Source organism: Cyprinodon variegatus, unplaced genomic scaffold (genome assembly GCF_000732505.1).
Source record: "Cyprinodon variegatus isolate N-32 unplaced genomic scaffold, C_variegatus-1.0 Scaffold157, whole genome shotgun sequence".
NCBI lineage: Eukaryota > Metazoa > Chordata > Actinopteri > Cyprinodontiformes > Cyprinodontidae > Cyprinodon > Cyprinodon variegatus.
The window spans coordinates 147,490-167,500 of NW_015150610.1; the positions used below are offsets into that span (position 1 = coordinate 147,490).

The window sequence follows — 20,011 nt, forward strand, 5'->3', positions numbered from 1 at the left end:
GGACATTTCTATCACTGATTCTACTGATATATGTATTTCAAGTTTTTACTAAAGAGTCCAAATGAATTATCTAAATGTGTGTTAAAAGCAGTAGAACAATAATCTAATTTTAACAACAGTCACCTGACTGTGGCTTCTATGAATAATAGAATAGCCTTCCCACGTGTGAAACTGTGGGAAAAAGAAAATGGCCTCGTCTCAGAATACCTCTATTGTGTAATGTTGATAGACACACATACACATCCCATGGGAACTAGCTGGCGGGCAAGGTTACTTAGAAAAAAACAATGATAATCTTTTCATGGAAGTCAAGGAAATAATAAAAAAGTGTTTGGTCCATTATCTTACATTCTTTGGGATTTGAACTCACTGTGGTTATAATGTTTTGTGCCAGGAGAGATTCACCATCAGCATTCAGCACAAATATCAGCAGGATTTATTAAATGTTTAAGGAGTACAAAAACATCATTTATAAATATTTTCAGAATTGATTTTTATCCAAATGTGTAAATATTAAAAGCACATATACAAAGTGTGATAATAAAACAATGATGAATGATACAAAATATACAAACAAAATGAAAAGGTGTGTGGTTTATAAAGTACAATTTCAATATACGGTAAGCACTTGTTCAGTTTTACATTCGTTACAGTATCGGATAATCTTGCCAAAGTAAATCAACAGTCATTAGTGTATTGTCTACCCTTTCCTTTTTTTATAGACACACACATCCACTCACAAACAGTATGTCATATAAACACAAACAGTCATACTCTGTCACTGCTAAGATCTCTGTCTTCAAGCTGAAGCAGTATCATAGATTTCAGAGCGCTGTACCTGCAGGATGAAAAAAACACACAATTAATATCAAAGAGAAAGATTCATAATATTATTAAAGTCCAGTAAATGGTTAAAAATGTAAAATCTGCTTAAAAGGCTAGGTCAGGTTTGGATTTTGTCCTTCTGGATGTTGTATGTATGGTTTTTGTCAGTGGATTTAAGAGTTCCTGTGGAGTTCAAGAAATGTTTACATATAAGTAATGTCTTTGAGTCCTGGTAATAATATTCCTTAATTGTGAATAGAAATATAAAAAAAAATCCTATAGTCATAATATTAACTATCCTCTGGGAGTATGGGAGTTTTTCCCCCCCTAAAATGTCAACTGCATGTGCCAAACGTTATATACTTCTTATAAGAATGAAAATCAGGCTGCAGGTCAGCGTGCCATATTGCAGATTTGTATTCCCATTTTAAATTTATTTCAACTTTGTTATGAAAAATACATGAATATTGTACTTATATATGGAGCTTGACCACTGTGTTTTCTGTTTATTCTATTGGTATTTTGGATTAACATTACTGGTTGTAAAATTAAATCTCACCAATGTATCAATTCAATGACATAAGCATTTTCCTAGAAACATCAGAACTTGTTTTCAATAATTTCTTAATATAATTTAAGCCAGTTTAGTTGGTATTAGCTGCATTACGGGATAATATAAACATCATATCAATATGACTCCATGAACCTCCTACTGGTGTAAAACATTTACTAGTCACCAAATTTCCTTATGGCAGATGGGTGGAAAGTACATTAAATTATAGATTATGACAGCATTAAAGCAGTTCTAAAGGGCTTTTAGTTTTGCTTGATTTTGTTTACCCAAAGTGGAAAAAAGATATAGTGTTTTGATTGAAGAAAGACAGCATTTCCCATGGGAACCAGCGCCTTGCATTGTCAAACTGTGATTTTCAAGTCACTTGTAGTTGGTTTGAACTACTGGTGCGTCCTCTGAAGCCCAGATTCATAGGCCGATTACATCATAGCATGGCACTGTGGCCTGTTTTGATTCAGAGGGCGTGTTCGATTTTAGAGGCTGCATCCTCCAAGGATGCAGACCCAGTAATAGAATGATTACCGAACTTCTCACTGCTGTTCTGGGTTTTAATAACATTTTCGAGGAGCTTAAATAGTTGAATCGTATCAGATTTATAGTCCCCAACACTGCAAATATATTGGAATCCTAGATTTGGACAACTTTTATTATCATTTTGTATACACAGAGTGTATACAAAATGAAATTTTGTTTTGTACAGCTTTCATGACATTTCTATTTCTTAAAGTACTGTACAGCAGTGATCAAATGTAAACAGTGTGGGAGAAAAAACATGGTGCAAATCTGTCCTTAAATATCCGCCAAACCCATTTACACAGGGACAGATAAAAACATTTCAATAAACTAAACATTACCCACCACATATCTGACTCAATAAGCATTTAAAACAACTATTTTCATTAATTGAGCACGGAGCAGCCGGCTTGCTTGGACTTGCAATGAATCATGGGATACCCAAGGCTACGTAGGATACACCGGACCTGTCCTTCAAAACGAGCAAAAAGAAGGCTGCATTGGTATCAGCTGCATGCGAGGAGTCTTGCAATCCGAACAGACCTCGGCGCCGCGCTATGATGTAATCGGCCGACGAAAATCTGGCCTTCGGAGGACACAGCTCATGAATTCGAATTCAGCAACAGACTACTTTGTATGCAGCCTTCTTTTTCCCTGGTTGGAAGGCTCAGTCTGCTGTAATGTAACCAATTGTATTCCGTGGTTCATTGTGAGACCAAACAAGTTGGCTCCTCTGTTCTCAGAGGGAAATGGAGCAAACAATGGTGAATAGTGCAAGTGCAGTTTACTATAAAACAAGTAAGTGAATAATTTCATTCTAAATTAATGAAAATAGTTATCTAAAAGTGTTAGTGAGTCTGATATGTTGTGGGTAATGTCTGGTTAATTGAAATGTTTTATCTGTCCCTGTACAAATGAGTTTGATTGACATTTATTTAAAATGTTTTATTAAGATTTTTTTTTTTCGATTGCTAACATCCGAAAGAGAGGACATAAGGACAAAAACTAGGTAACAGAAGTGCAGAATAACACATGTCTACCTTTGCACAGAATAAACAAAAATATAAAGATTTAATTTAGATTCATAAATGATAAAGTTGCAGCAAAGACACAGACCATTTAATAAATATTAATCTCTGGGTACACAAGGGGTTAAATAAATGAGTTTTTGACATGGAACCATACACAAATATAAGAGTATTATAAACCTCCAGTCATATCTTTAGAAATCTGTTCATAACAAAATATGACTCTTCAAACATTATGGCTATTATGTGTTAATAAAAAAAACATTAAAAAACACAATTTTTCCCATTTCACTTGTGGGGCCATGCTGGACCTTTCTTATGTAAAGTCTAGAAATGTGAGACATGTATTAGATTTACATAATGCACAGTAAATTCTATAGTTCATGAATGTATTTTGCTAAGCAGTTACTATTTACTTACTTCTTGGTCAGTTTGATTATTTCACGTTCCTCTTCCTCTTTGAGTTTCTCCACAAAACTGTCCAAAACAGGGATCTCAAATTTGATGTATTGAGCAACCTGTAAGGGAAAAGAAATCAAATGGAAATGTAAAGGAGATATTTGTGTGGTTCTCATATTATTATAGGATATTATAGGACTCTACACTCACAAAATGACATTTTAAACATTAAGGGACAATATTTAGAATGCCCAAATCATTCAGAAGTTCTCTATTGGATTGACATCTTGACTTTGACTAAGCCATTTTACTCAAAACAATGCATTGATCTAAAATATCCTTTTTGAAACCATATGTTTAGAGTCATTATCATGCCAAAAGCTGAACCTTCAACACAGCCACACATTTTTGAAAGTCTCTAAGATTTTCCTGTTTTTAGATTATTCTCTTTTCTTTGTCCTGCGAGTCTTCTGCTGGACATTGAACCTCAGCTCAAGTCTAAATCCAGATTTTCTTCCTCCATTTCTTTGTTTTTGTCATTTATCATCCAATATACTTTATATAATATCCAGTGGATATTTTTTGAACTTTTACGGAATATACTTTGAACTTCCTGTCCTTTCTTAAAACAACAGCAGCCTGACAGCACAATGCTGTCACCACTTTTCTTTAAAGTGGGATGGTGTGCAATGTTTTTTTTTTTTCAAAAGGACTTTTTCTTGTCACCTATCCATAAAATGTAGCTTTGTGGCATACACCTTATCCAATCTGAGTCTCTGATCTCTGCAGCACCTAAAGGTCTCTTGACTTCTGTCATAAACGCTCCTCTTGCTGACCTGCTCATGTACATGGAAGGCCATATCATGGCGGGTTAACAGTTGCTGGTTGAACTCAATGAGATGTTCAAATTAAAAAGTTTGCATATTGTTTGATAATCTGACTAGCTTTAAACTTTTCCACGACCTTAATCTGACCTTTCTGCTGGCCACCTTGTGTTACATTGTTTTTTTTTATACTTATCTTCATTTCCTAATCATCTGAAGCCTTTATGGAAGACCTGTATTTAGACTGAGAATAACATTATACACAGGTGGTCTCTGCTTACTAGTTAAACAACTGGTTGCATTGGATTTTATTTAGGGGCGATAAGTAAAGAAGTCTGACAATTGTGTCAAACCTTTCATGTAAACTAATTACACACATATGGTCTTTATTTCCTAAACTTTTGATGAAGTATTACTTTTTAGTCTGTAATATGCTACTGGATGTTATTTCGGGATATCACAGAAAAGGGGCAGAATACAAATGGACTCCTCACTGTTTAGGTTTTTATTAGAAAAATAAATATTTAAAATTTTGATCATTTTCCATCAAATCAATATGTATAAAATAATTTGTGTTTATATATTGAATAAAATGAGAACATAAATTTGAAGACTGGGGTTTTAACATAGCAAAATGTGGAACATTTAAAGGAGAAGAAAGCTTTTTCAAAGCACAGAATATATCCAACAGGAACACAATAGATATTCAATCTCCTTAGTCCATTGTTAGATCTGTCCCAAAACAGGATGTCATTCATCAGTTTCCTAATTTAACCCAACTATTCATCATTGGCCCACTTTTTTGTTGTGCTGAGATCAAATTATATAAAAAAAAAAGCATAATTTGTGTTGAGCGGGATAAGAAAACAGACTCACATCGTACGTAACTTCCTCTCCCAGGTCGACTTCTGTAATAAAGATTTTGGAGATTTTTTCACACGGCCCATAGAGCACACGAGTCACCAAAGGGTGTTCATCATCCTTCAGTCGTGTCCTTTCTAAAAGGTCAGAGACAAAGGGAAAAAAATCTGCTTATAAACCTTGAAAAAGCTACAAAAAAAGCACAGTAATAACAGACCTACCCCCAGATTCATGCACCATGTAAAGGACAAAGTCTTCAGAATTATTCTCAACCTTAAACAAAACAAATATAAATCATTTTATAAATCATTTATCTGAATAGAAATAACTGTTTCGAGGATCTCTGCTCACCCTAAACTTGTGTAGCAGCAGGTTGAGCACTTGTCCGGTCGTCATTGAGCTGTTTACGCGAACATTAGTGACTGAACCATAAGCTGGGGTGAAAACAGACGTCTAAATGTAGAGAAAGATCAATCAGTTTACATCTTGGTAAAGTACACTATGTTTTAGTACACTTGTAACGTTGAGTGCATGTTCCTGAACATGAACATCTCGGACATTTTGGCCAGGAAAGCAAAGAGAGAAAGGATATCCCTTCATCTGCAGCTGGACTGTGTTCAACATCAACATTAGCTCCTGCTGAATCAAGTAGAAGCTAATGAGGGTAACTTTGTCTTAAGCTTTTTTTGTGTTACACATATTAAAGCTGGCCCAGGGCAGACCATTATGAAACTTAGTAGAAGTACAGTCAGAGGAAACCGCCGCCCTTGTGCACCTGGGGATATGTCAGCAGGGGGGATACATTAACATGAGGGCATGACTTATTGGGTGTGTTTTGTTTATTGTACCTTGTGGTTGTAGAAGTGACCGTTGATTGAGAACCTGTGTGTTCTCAGGCGCTGCAGGTCTCTGGCAGTATGGGTGTTTGACCTCCTTTGAACACGCATGAAGGAAGCATCACTCCTGGTCCTCAGCAGCTGAGGGGAGTCCTCTTCCTCTTGTCCAACATTATCGCTATCTAAAAGTTACATTTAAACCAGATCTCTAATCTGTTTACATATATTTCGTAAAGTGACATTACTACAACAATTCTAAAATAGTCCATCAGAGGTTTGAATGACATCATAAAATCAAAATTCAGTAGAGAGATATAAAATAAGTATAAGTCATTGAAATGATTCACATTTTAATCAAATGTTTATATTATTCACTAATGGATGTGGGATAAATAAAGCTCATTGAGTCAAGACATGCAAATAAAATCAGAAAAAATAGAGTATACTCTGTTATCTGTCGTAAGGGACAGGAAGCTGAACAGACTGCTAATAAAAGCTACTGTGATGGGCATAAGTAGTCTAATTTTGTTTATCATGTGTTACTGATCTGATCTGATGCTTTAGCTGGGATAGAGATAACATACAGTATAACACGTGAGCCAAGCTTTCCACAAGACGTGCTGATTGAAGCGCATGTGAGGTTTTAATCTCTTTCCTCGTGTAATCTATGTTAATCCAGCAGGTTTGTGTTGGGAGGGGCAAAGGGGTGACTGCACGTGTTTATGCTCACCAGCTGGCCTCCCTGCTCTGCTCAGGGAGTTATTGTTGGACTCTGCAGATGTCTGCTTTGCCACAGTAGATATTTCATTCCTGAAAAAAAAAAAAAATCTACCTCATTATTTTAATCTTAAATTTGTGCCCAATCAGCATTTTTTTTTTGCACTTGACAAATTACTTTTAAAATTGTTCAGCACTTAAGGCCATTTGCTTGTTTCTTGGGTATCACAGAACTTACAAATATAATAAAATTATCCGTCTCTTATAGTATTAATATCATTTCAAGTTTTCATGTCTAAAAAAATCTAAAAAAAGAGTAAAATTTCATTGTGTCAAACTAAAACTCAATAATTTCAGGGTAACCAAATGTTTAGTGCATCCTATTTATTAATAAGGTTAAAGCAACCAAATACTAATTTTGTTGCTAATGAAACATTTAAGCTGTGTGGCTAAAGCATCCACAGACAACCTTTGTTTCACTCAGCTATGACTGCCTTTTAATATCATACAAATAAACATTTCTGTGACTATAATCTTTGAAAAACTTATTTTGATTTCTGTATCAAATCTAACATTTTATATAAATATTTGGGCTTCTTTTAGATCACGCCTTGACAGGTTAGTCATCTTCGTCTTGTTGTTGCTTCACTGATGTCTGTACCAGACTTTTATTATGTGATTTTAATGCAAGCCTTTTCTGGTTGTTTTGTGTTTTGGAAAAGTTGTATTATATCCTGTTAAAATACAACATCTATATTATTCTAGCAATATCTTTAAGTTTTTTTTTTGTTTGTTCAATAAAGATATTACAGAAAACAAATTACATCACTGAACTGGTCAGACTTAAAAAAAGAAAATATTAAATAGCACAGCAAAGTTCCCTTTTTTTACATGATATGTCTATTCTTCTACAACTATGGTGGCAGCTGAGACAACTTCTTTACAATAAGTTAACCATTTTAGTGAGTTTATTGCTGTTTAAATTATATTATATAAAAAAGCTATTTTTTTTCATTTATAACCTTTTTTTGTATCTTTATTTCACATAATAAAATAATTGGGTTGCCAACTAATATGAGAGTTGCCCTGTTCAGAGTGTTGCTCTCATAAGATCCTCTATTGTTAGTTTAGGCCATTAAGGCAGCTGTATATTAGTATGAATCAGACTGCTTAACCTGTTAAGCCGAAATCTTTCGTTGTCATCAAACATCTGAAGTCTTATTGGCCGGCGAAGACCCCAGTAAATATTCAGCAACCCCTCTAAGATGAGCTCTCCATCCTCCTGCACAAAGAAAAGCACACAGAACAATGACAAAATGCAGCAATGTTCATGGAGGATATCCTGCTTGGCTGACTGCCATGTCGGCTCATTTTGAGGTGTACGTGCTGAAACAGTCGCATACAGCTGCATAGTAAGGCCTTGAAAACTGGAGAAAAATCTGTGAGGTTGGACACCCCTTTTTTCCACAGTGCGGGGGGGAAGTCATGTCTGAGGCACCATCAGAAAAGAACAAAACAACGAATGGCTCTAGGTCACGTACTGTAGATGCAGGGGGAGGCTAATCATTTGACATACATAAATCTAATTTCAGAAAATAAAATGTATCACCATTCAGAATGAAATATTGTTTCTTTCTTTTTTTTTTATGTGTACTGTTGTTGCATTTTAGGCATATCATATAAAGAAGGTGATTGCCTAACATGCCAGGACAGATTAGCTCTACAAAAAACATGGAATCCTAATTGAATGATGATCCAGTGTCAAAAGCACACATTGATGTAATAGTAACCTGCCTTTGCATGACTTTGAACTATTTGGATGATTTGTTTTTCGGTCTGTGTGGGTGAGTGACTGTATGTGTAAAAATAGGTTTATTAGTGTTGACTGTATGTAGGCACCTGGACGTGCCCAGTTGTCAGAGTAGTAACAATGGTAAAACGCCTGCAAAACACATTACCCAACAAAAAAAAAAAAAAAAATTAAAAACAATCCACTGGACTCTGTTTCCAACTTTGGTACTTTGGACTTTGGAAAAAAGGTCCAGTGGATTGTTTTAAGCTTTTTTTTGGAATGACTATGACCTGGATGACTGAGATTCTTCACCAGAAATACTCAACAAAGAAAAGGTGGATCCAGCTCTAGAAGGCCCCAGCAGCTTAGGACAGACAAATGCACCCCCTGGTGCAACAATGTGTTCTTGGGAAACCATGTTGACTAAATTTGTTAGTGAATTAAGGAGCTATAGCCCCCAGGCCAAAAAGGAACAGGTGAGGGCACAGAGGTCCTCTGATCCACCCACTCAAGGCCCATGAAGCAGTCCCATTGACAACCCAGGGCCTACACCAACCCTCATCAGTAAGACCACCTACTACCAACCAGCAAAGACCTCCCAGAACAGTTTCACCAAAGTCTCCCAGTCTGTGTCACAGCACTTCGCTGCTCCCCCTCCCCTCCTCTCTCGTCACCGTCTTGTATCATCACTTGGCTCAGACAAACAACCAATATTTGTTGTGGTGAGCTAATTTTGTTTGATCATCTTAAGATTTTAGTTTTACACATTACACATTGCATTAACACCTTGATTGGTTAATGTTCCATTGATCATTTGTAATAGTAAAGTAAAAATAATAAAATAAAAATGTCAATAGTTTCATGATACATCAAGCTTATATATAAAAAACAGGTATCGACATTGGCAACACTGACTCTGTATTTACTTGGATACCCGGTATTACACAGCACACATGCATACTGTACGTGGTGAATTGGTCCAAGGAGGGTAAGGCTCAGTTCTAGCCTGAGCAGGCAGATATACTAACATAGGGTATAAGTCAGTTGGAAGGCAGGCCCATAATGCAACAGTCAATGGTAAATGGTAAATGGCATATACTTATATAGCACCTTTATTCAAGTCAGGAGACTTGACCAAAGTGCTTTACACTACATTCATTCACCCATTCATGCACACACTCACACACTGATGGTGGCAAGCTACATTGTAGCCACAGCTGCCCTGGGGCTCACTGACAGAAGCGGGGCTGCCATACACTGGCGCCACCGGGCCCTCTGACCACCATCAGTAGACAATGCAGGTGAAGTGTCTACCCAAGACACTGAAAGTCGGAGTCAGGGCTTGAACCGTCAATCCTTCCATTTCAGGGCAACTCCTACATCCAACGCCACCGTCGCCACCATCAAGACTGCAGCTCCAAGGGAACAATGTTTTTTGATATCATTTTCTAAATGTTTCTCCCCAAATGTTTATATCATCAAAATTTCAACAACTGGTTGCTGTAAGAAGTTTTTTTTCTACAATAATTTGTTTCACAGATGTAGTTATCTGATTAGTTCTAAACTGTTTCCACCGACTCTGTTAGTCCTGCTTTTGAAATCAAGTTTTATCCGCTCTTTTCCAGACTCATTTAAGCCATACTTAAATAAGTCACTCTAACCAGGCTAGCTCAAACCCCTGAGAGGTTAATAGGTAGGGATGCCCAAGGTAGCCCCTACAGCCAAGGGCTAGGACCAACACATCCTATTGGAAACCTGATTAAAGGCCAACACTGTAGGATGTGGTCCTTGCTCGGAAAAAAACAAGACCTCACTCATGAAGCTGTAGGTGACCCTCGTGCTATCCCTACACCTCCATCCCAGTCAAACAAGAACTGGAACCACAAGCAAAGGAGAACCATATTATGACCTTCCAAACCCAGCCTGCATCTAAACCAGCGCAGCACCAATCGAGGTCAGGGATGCAAGAGATCATCAGAGGCCCCAATGCACCCTGACCTGTCACTGCCACAGTTCTAAATAAAAATAGTTTAAGACTGATCTACAAACTGATCTACTGATATACATCTAGTGACTAATATGCACTGAGTAGGAATTAGGACAAAATATTTTGATCTCAATAGTTTGGCAAAAGCGAACAACTAATCAAACCATTCATACTTTTTCCAAGAAAAAGGAAGAAAAAGCACCCTAACTGTAAATGTCATAAAGGCTGAAAAGGCTATCTATTCCCCCCTTTTTAAAAACATTTGTTATATAACCACCATTTCTAAGTCATTACCACACAATACAATACGGGTCTTTCAACACAGGTCTCAGTTGTTTCAATCAGTTCTTCACAGAGATCTCAACACAAAAGTTAAACAGATAAGATAGAAATTTGTTTTTATAAGTAAAAAAGTCAGGCTGATCAGGTGATGTGTGATCAGACTGTTTACCCCTTTCTTAATCACAGGAAACATGAAGAAAACAGAAGCCCTAATTGAAGAAATGTTTGAAAACTTCTTTGAAAATGCGTTAGTAAATAATTTAATTTAATCTGTGTAGACTACCTAGAGAAAAACAGCAAAGATGCGATGAACTTGATGAAACAAAACTAGCTAAAAAAATACTGAAAACAAATGAAAACTGAGATGTTATTGAAAATCAGAAGTTCAAATGAAATAAAAACCAATGAAAATGTCAAAACTAATTAAATCTTTCAGAGAAGGCTGTCCACCACACATCGATAAAAGTTCCTCAAGACTGAGCTCCTGAGTCCAGCGTTCCAAAGTTTCCTGGGGAAGTAGATATGCTGATGGAAGTGTTGGCCCACCAGGTGAGGTCAGTGGATAAACACAGTCAGGTGCCTGTAGCTGGAGACCACCTCCACAGCTGCTCCTCTGAGGTACGGGGATGAAGAGGAGTCTTGTCCTGTCTGAAATCCACCTCCATCTCCTTAGTTTTCTTCACATTTATGCAGTTTATTGTTCTACAACACTGCACCAGCTATCCAACCTCTTCTCTTTATGTGGGCTCATCATTGTTTGTGCATCCCACTACTGCTCAGTCATCTTTAAACTTCATGATATTAGAGCTGAGCTGTCTTGCCTTGCGTTCATATATCAGCAGAGTAAACAGGAGGGGGCTCAGCATGCTCAAGGTGATGGAGAAGTTGTGGATTCTGACAGTACATATAAATTGGTACATACTGTATAAAGCAAACTTTATTCCATCATCTGAAAATTGAATAAAGATAACACAATAGCAAACCTTCATAGAAACTGCCATCAACCAAAAGTCACAGAACATCAAAGCTCTACAAAAACACTCGTCACAAAAGGTCAATGTAAAAAAGCAGCAATCACAAGAGACATGATAACTCATGAGAAGCTGCAGAGATTCACAGAACAATCTGTCAACAGGACTATAATGAATTATTCTGGCTTTTATAGAAAACTTTTAAGAAGATTAACATTATTAAAGAAAATAAAAAAGATATGGACTATAAAGTTTGCAGTATTGGACTATGAATTTGTATTCAAATTAGTTTCTAATCAAGATTTGAGATTCTTGAGATTGTTTTTCTCCTACTCATTTCATAGTCCTCACTGATTTAGCTATAATTAATCAATGAAATGATCTAGGAATCATATCCCGGTGTTTTAACATTCCGTTTTCTGTGAATTTGTCTTTGTTTCTTCTGTAGACCCGTGATTCCAGAGTCTCCTGAGATTCTCCTTCCTTTTTCCTTGTTTATGTGTATTCTGGGATTTCCTTATTCATTGAATTTGTTTTATTAAATCTATTTGGGTGTTACATAAAACCTGAATAAAAGAAAAAAGGGGGGTACATGCCACTCTCAAAACATGGTATAAACAATCTATAAGGGTTTCTGATTATTTTACCAGACAGAATATTTAATCTTACAAAGAATGGGTTGATTATAGCCTCAGCATAAAAGGGCATTTATAAAGTTCATAACTGCATGCCTATAAGTTTTTAATTTTCATTTGCCAGGATATCTGTTGATAAAACTTTTTTTAACTTTAGAAATCTAGCTCTGTCATGGTTTTCTATCAAAAATAATTAAAATGAGTGTTCCACTAAGAGAATATCCAATCCATTAAGTTATCTTGTTTTTGATTTAATTTTTTTTGCCAAACAGAATTTAAAAAGTCACCTCCAGGCCAAACATGGACCAGAAACATTTCATCTATGTTTGGTTCAAACAGGCTTTCATTGTTTCTGCTATGTAAACACTGAGCCCAGCTGCACTCTGTTAATCCACCACTCCTGAGTTTCCTGAGCATGCAGGACACACCCTCAAATGTATACGCTCGCACTGAATCACACAGATGCGAGTAAGGTCAGCCTGGCTATTTTTGGATAAAGCGGCTAATCACTGTGTTGCAGCCCGCCTATAAAGCCTGGACGCATTCTCCAGACCACTCATACTACGCTCAAGGATCACACAGCACTTATTTCACTGCTGTATTTCAAGGAGCACAAACAGAAACACTGAAGGTGAGGAGATTTCTTCCTTTTCTCTCTTTATTTTGTAAGAAACTATTAAAATGTTACAATTTAATCATTGGAAACACAGAACTAAAGGGTTTTTCCCTGAAAAATATTTTAGCTAAGAACTAAGAAAAAGAATAAAAATGATCATAATTCTTTTGGTTAGTGAAAACCCTCAAACTAACATTTGTATTTTTCCTCTTATTTCTACAGAATGAAAAACAGGAGGTTGCTGTTGTCTCTGCCTCCATTACCCACAATTACAGAGACACTGGAGGAGCTACCTGTCCATCCCACCTCCTTGAAACCATCTCAGAGCTCCCACTCTTTTGAGGACTACATGTCCAGCATCCAGGCACTAGCGCGACCTGTAGAGGGCCCGAGTTACGGCCCCGTCAGACTCCAGAGGTCACCCAGGCAGCGTCAGCTCTCAAAAGCTGCACGTGTGTCTTCACGCACACCGAGGACTTCTAGAGCCTCCAGTCTGTGCACACACAGCACAGAGGAGTTTTCACTCAAGATGAGCAGAGAACAAGACTGCCGGGGCAAAGACCCCATGGACTGGCTCTTTGGACAAATAAGGACTTGAAGAGAGACATTTTTGTTGTTGGACATAATGTGGGTACTTTGATGGAGTGAAGAAATAAATTCTGAAGGAACCTCAGGAATAACTGCTCCACCATGGCTCATAATAATAGTGCAAATTCAACCTATTTATTTCTATTTACTAAGGACTCTATGAGACCTATATGTTTACGTTTAATATTCTATGAACTCTTAAGCTGTTGTTTCTAATAAAATCCTAATATATCAAAAAGAAATTGTTTATGTTTTAATTGTTTTTTTCCTTAATGATTGTTACTGTATGTTTCTTGTTGTTGTCATGCCCCAAAAGCATTTTTAAAGGTTTAATGAACAAAGGGACGTCTAAAAACCTATGTTAACTAGAATCTTTAAAACTTCAGGTAAAAAAAATATCAGGTGAAAATTGTTTCCTAACATTTATTTCATTAACTTATTTTATTTAAATTTTTATAAGAGAGCAGATTCAAGAGTAATTTTCTGGTTTTTTTTTTAAATATTTGAAGTCATGGAGTAAACTGGACCATAAGTTTGTAAATTGTGATTTAATGTAAATTTCAAAAAAAATTCTATTCTAAAATAAATTATAAACATATTACTGATAAAATATCTGAAAACGTATATGTTTCCATCAAAGTTTCCACGTATGTATAACATAACTAAAACAACATTGAACAGAACTTATTGGACATTTTTATCTAAGTTTAGGAGTAAAATCCTTTAACAACATATATAATTAACATTTGGTCAAATTTAACATACAATACAAATTATATGAACCAAAAGTATCAAAGCACACAGTAAAATACTCCTGGGGCTATTAGGTTTCTTTAATAACCAAATCTTTCACCGAATAAATAATAATAATAATAACAAATATGATTAATGCTCAACTGTTTCTGCTGTGTACTATAAAAAACAATCCAAACGAGCTAAACTTGTAGCAATAACTCTACTGTCATCTAGTGGTCCTGTTAAAACTTGAATCCAGACATACTACACATAGCCACGAGGGGGAGCTGCAGAGTTATTGGCAGCTTAATTACCTCTGCCAAGGAGCTTATGTTTTAAGAGTTTGTGTGTTTGTCTGTCAGAGGTGTCCCTCATGCCAAGGAATAATACATTGTGATTAAGATCCAGATCATGTGTAAGTTTTAGCTTTAGGTGTAAGTCCCAATTTGGGGCAAAATGTACTGCTTGGTAGATTTCTGTGCTATCCTAGTGCTTTTTTAGTATTATATGTAGAAGGGAGTCCAAGGCCAAGTCACTTCTGTGTTTCAGCACCTTATGAGTCATAGCCATAGCAAGTTATCTTCATTCAATAGAGCAAGAGGTTGTAAATATTGACGGAAGAAAAGATAGGAAGGCAGTGTTCTACACCTGTTATAAAAATGCAAGACATACACACTGCTTCATGTCAGCTAAAATGTTTTAGATTAATGTGGTACCCTCCAGTTTTTTTTTAGAGCTTCTGCATGTCATCTGGAATGACTATGACCTGGATGACTTTTATGATAAAAATACATTTTCTTTTAAGTTAACACATAGCTTCTTAGTGATCGAATAAATCAGGGACTAATTCAGTGGTAAGTTTATCTTTAAGCAGGAAAAAAATTTAATCAAAATTAACAGCAGTTTTCTTAAAGAAATGTCACCGAAGAATTCATCTGTGATGAAGCCAGACTGTGTTAGTTTTAATACTAAATCAACTGGGGCCTTCAGCGCTCAGAAACACTTTCAGTATTACAGCTTATAATGAGCAGTCCTGCATGTAAGAGCTTGCTCCCTTCTCAAAGAGGTTTGGTTCATTTGCTTTAAATCACAGTTGCAAAGTCAGGCCTCCTGACACGCCCGCTCTTAAATGACTAGCCTACATCACCTGACCTGATTATAATCTAATCAATCTTGTTAACTTTCAATTCCTCCAATGTCAACCTGTTTCTTCTTGCCATGCACCACCTGCTTACACAGAGCACTCTGTTTAGGAATGAGAGACGATCTTACACGTGTGTTACATCCAAAACAATCCAAATGGTCTCCATGTTTACTAGAACTTTCCAAAAGGACTTTCCAAACTTTGGCTTTTGGGCAGGCATGCATAACCAAAGAATGTTACTGCTGAGCAATGGTTTAACCCTTATATCCACAAAATATCCAATGACTAAGTCCTTACTTCCTCTGAATCAGCTGAATCTGGAGCAGATATTCTCCAGATATAAGTGGATAATCTGGAAAATAAATCTGGTTTAGATACCAACACAGTGCAGTATTTTATGGTTGAAATTATGCTTTTTTTAACCAAAGCATACAAACCTCAATAACCCGTGAAACCTGATGAAATTCAGGTCCTCCAAGTCTGATTTCATTGCTCTCAAATGGAAAAGGGTGATTTGCCTGCTCCAAACAGGAGTTCCTGCCTCAAGTGGCGGGATATAATCACCTCCAGGTTTTGTTCATGAGAGGGGTGAGTAGAGCGTAGAATCAACCACCAGAATCAACAAAAAAAACAAAAACGAAGCCATTGGGTAATGCTCGCAATTTACTGATCTGTTTACCACTGGAGGTTTCTTCCTTTTAGGGAGTTTTCACCCCCCCACTATCACTACAAGCATGCTTAGCGTGAGGGACTACATTCGAGTCAATGAGTTGATGCAATCAATTGGTTTCCCTTAGATAGAAAACTGAATCAATTTGACTGTATGATCTGGTGAACTGTAAAGTGCCTTGAGATGACATGTGTTGTGAATCGGCACTATAGAAATAAACTGAATTGAATTTACGTTCCGACACTCACATATGGTCATGAAATCTGGATACAAGAAATGAGCATCCAGTGCATGGTGGCAAGGCACTTCTTTAGGTATAGGGGGAGGAGCTCAGCCATTCAGAAGCCTGCTACTGCTCATCATTAAGAGGAGAATTGAGGAATTCGCAATATTAAAGCCAGGAAGACATCTTTAACGTCTCAGCAGAGCCAGAGTGACAACCTCATAATGCACCACAGTAATCCACAAATCATGCAAAAGGCGAACGACCGAGTTTAAATACATTACAATACAAATAATCTTTATCAGTCTTGTTATTCATATTTTTTGGGTTTCACATAGCTTTAGACCTTAATATTCCTTTTTATTACAATAAAACCATTAATTCAGTTATGTGAAGCTGCACAGCTCAATTTATGCGGCTTCTTTAAATCATGTGATAAATCAGTCTCATGAACAATAAAAAACAATTTAGCAGCAAACTTATATTGAATCATTTTTGCAAAGAAAGATGACATTAAAATAAAAAATTAAACAGAATTTTATCACCAAAAGTAAAACAGTAAATCTTATTAGACCACTTTAAAAGATTAGAGGAAGATATATGGCTCCTAAAAAGCAATATAAACATAAAACAAGATGGTGTAAAATTAGTCCTTTTTAAAGGTTATATGGAATGCTTCTATCCTGACTTGAATGGTAGTCACACATTTGGGTAAGGTGTCTTTATTTAGATCTATATTTAGAGCTATCTCTATATTAGAAGTGTAAAAAACCAAACAGGACAAAAGTAAATATCAGGACGACAACTTTTGGAAGGGTCCAATTTCTGCCTCAAACGGGACTTTAACGAGTCTGATAAACCATTGTCAAGCTCTAGTTGGGTTGAATAACTTGATTAACAGCCACTACTTCCAGTCCAATATAGTCTACATCTACTTTACCCCATAAAAAAATCATTGAACAAACAACATTTTGGACTCTTCTTTAAACACACTAAAGATCTTACATATATTGGTCAGATTTCTTGAAGTCCAAGACAGCACAATCTTACATTTACCGTTATCCTTCTATTATACTATTGTTTTTTTATTATTTGCTCTCATCTCCCCAGTTAATTATGACAAGTAAACTTTAAAAAAAAATGAAACCACTTCATGAATAAATCACTAAAGAAGCTAAATAATGAAAAAGGAAGTTTATATTAAAGTTGGGTGAAGTTACATCATTCAACCTCTTCTTTCATTTATTTTCATCAGCATAGTTTAAAGATGAGAAAACCTCAAAAATATTTATCAAAGCTTCAGATAGTGTTAATCCGTGGAGTAACTTCCTGTAATTTACAGGGCTGAGTCAGCCTGGGCTAAACCATTTTCTATTGAATTGACATGGTTCGGTTACATACAGTATTATCTTACAAGATATTTAAGCTTTTAAGGTGGTTAAGTTGTTTTCTTTGTGGCTCATGTCTCACAAACATTTTGACATGAGGATTTTTCCCTTTCTGTGCAGCTGTGTGGGATTTCCCCCTCAAATGACAATGCCATATATGTATACTTTTTTAACTTGAGTGTGTAAAAAAGGGACACATCTTGACCGCTGACCCCTATGCAGTACACACAGACAAACATGCATGCTTTCACTGAAAAAAACTGCTGGTGAAAATATAGGGAAAGTCCAAACCATAAAAGCCAAGAAATGATGATCAAATAAATAACCAAAGAAATGAGAGCATTTTGAAAGGAAAAATAGCTTACTGTGGAAATAATTTTACTAGAGGAGAGTTTTCTGACTGAGGTAAGGGCGTCTCTCTCCTCCTTTCTTAGATTGTGAGGGATATAGGGGCTTTTTGTGGTTTCTCAGCAATTTGCCATGTTTGGATACAAGACAGGAATTGTGAAGAGCTTTGTTTCAACATTCAAAGTCAGTACAGTGGTTTGCTTGGTTTTCATATCTGTTATATTTCTATATGCTTCGGCATGTTTACACGTAATTTAATTGTGTGCATCAGTTTAAATAAGCTCTCTGCTGTTTATCCTTGCATTTCCAACAGCACAACATCATCCTTACCTCACGAGTCCGCAGCTGAAAGTTTTTTCCCTCATGATAGCAGTTGTAGGTTCTCAGCAGTGACAGGATGTCAGACCTGAATGTCAACACAAAGGCTGGATTAGTGCTAACTTCAGTGCTAATACGCCAACAATGAAGGCCCTGGTGGCACCAGCCCTTTACAGAAGCACATTATCTCTAATCAACATCTTGACTTTGATTTATTGTCTGTGTTCCCTAACTTACTTTGGTATGCGCTTCTCTTCACTGAGTTTCACAAAGGTCTGACGGTCACACATTGTCTCTAGAAAGAATGAGACACAAAAGTTTATTTAACTTTAAAATGGAGATATAAAGATACAAAGGTCATTTAAAAAAGGCAGCAAACAAAGTCAGGACAGTGTATGCAAAACATCGTAAACTTATTTGTATTTGATCACATTTCAAGCTAAAACTTGAATTTTTGTTACCAGAATTATTCTTTCAGATTACAAAAGAAATGTAAAAAAAAAATGGAACAGCTCTGTTCAGTCCCTGAAATTAAAATAAAAAGAATACAGTACAACTAAAGTAAATTCTACTAAAACATGGCCCACACCTGGAAAAAGGCTGGATCAATTAAAGAGGTAAACCAAAGGTCTGTGGTAACTCTGAAGGAGCTGTGGAGATCAGCAGTTTTTTAGGGGTCACCAACGCGGAGCTCATGGGCACCAGGGTGCCCTCAAGGGCCACATGATGCCCCCTTAAGCCTCTTCTATAAAAGCACAACTCACCTGTGAGCAGAGTCTGATAGCAATATATAATATATATGTTTCAGTTGCTTTCTTTTTAAATCACACATGCATTTATAGTGATTTGAAAATGACAATGTGTAAAAAAAAATATATATATATTTGTTACACATTACATTCCAGTGAAATCTGACACTTGCAGTTCATAGCCATGGTAATTGTAGCCCTTTGTATAAGTCAGTACCAGCTCTTAGCTTAAAAATGGTTGGTGACCCCAGGTTTAGTTGGTATAATAAAAGAGCTACACATTTTATGCTGCCTTATGAAAGAGTGAAAAGAACAAAGCCACAATTGAAAGCAAATCAACAAGTCCCATTTTCAGTTTACTCAGATGCAATTTGTGAAAGTCTACAACTGAACACCACTGTGAAACACAGAAGTAGCAGTATCATGCTGTGGGGATATTTTATTTCAGCAGAGACAGTAAAAATATTTATTGTAGATAAAAGTGGATGACACTAAACACAGGGCAGCATTTAATGAAAACGTAGATGTATATATATATATATATAAAAAAAAAGGTAAACAAATGGAGGTTAACCTTCCAGTAAGACAAGAGTGGACTGGTGTAGATCAAAACCTACTCATGTTGGAGAATGACAGAAAGCAAAGTACTAAACTATAATTGTTTGACAATTTCTCAAAGCTGTAAAATTCCTGATCACACTTGCACATCATCCAATCTTTACAAACTTGAACTATTTTAACAATTATATTTTATAACATTTTAGCAACAAAAGACCTCGAAGATGTACAAAGCTGGTCAAAGAAAATCTCAAGAAAGACTTGCACTTGTAATAGCAGTGAAAGATATTGCTATATTTACTATGGGTGATAAATACAAGTCCGGGTCTTTCCTTATTTGAAAAAATGCAAAATGTTTCTATATATATTATTATTATTTTTTTTATATTATATATATATATATATATATATATATATATATATATATATA

The 20,011-nt window shown here is 36.1% G+C and overlaps 1 protein-coding gene across 1 annotated transcript in view; it reads right to left on the reverse strand.

Moving 5' to 3' along the window:
- Positions 1–425: 425 nt before the first annotated feature.
- rassf4 (Ras association (RalGDS/AF-6) domain family member 4) overlaps positions 426–20,011 on the reverse strand; it is a 33,196-nt gene continuing 13,610 nt past the window's right edge. Inside the window, exons 2-11 of the mRNA XM_015377612.1 lie at positions 18,512–18,569; positions 18,287–18,362; positions 7,753–7,859; positions 6,591–6,670; positions 5,873–6,042; positions 5,376–5,477; positions 5,246–5,297; positions 5,040–5,161; positions 3,361–3,458; positions 426–838 (exon numbers count right to left, since the gene is read on the reverse strand). Coding sequence (XP_015233098.1) covers positions 769–838; positions 3,361–3,458; positions 5,040–5,161; positions 5,246–5,297; positions 5,376–5,477; positions 5,873–6,042; positions 6,591–6,670; positions 7,753–7,859; positions 18,287–18,362; positions 18,512–18,564 — 930 coding nt within the window. The 5' untranslated portion in view covers positions 18,565–18,569 and the 3' untranslated portion in view covers positions 426–768. The remainder of the gene's footprint in view (positions 839–3,360; positions 3,459–5,039; positions 5,162–5,245; positions 5,298–5,375; positions 5,478–5,872; positions 6,043–6,590; positions 6,671–7,752; positions 7,860–18,286; positions 18,363–18,511; positions 18,570–20,011) is intronic.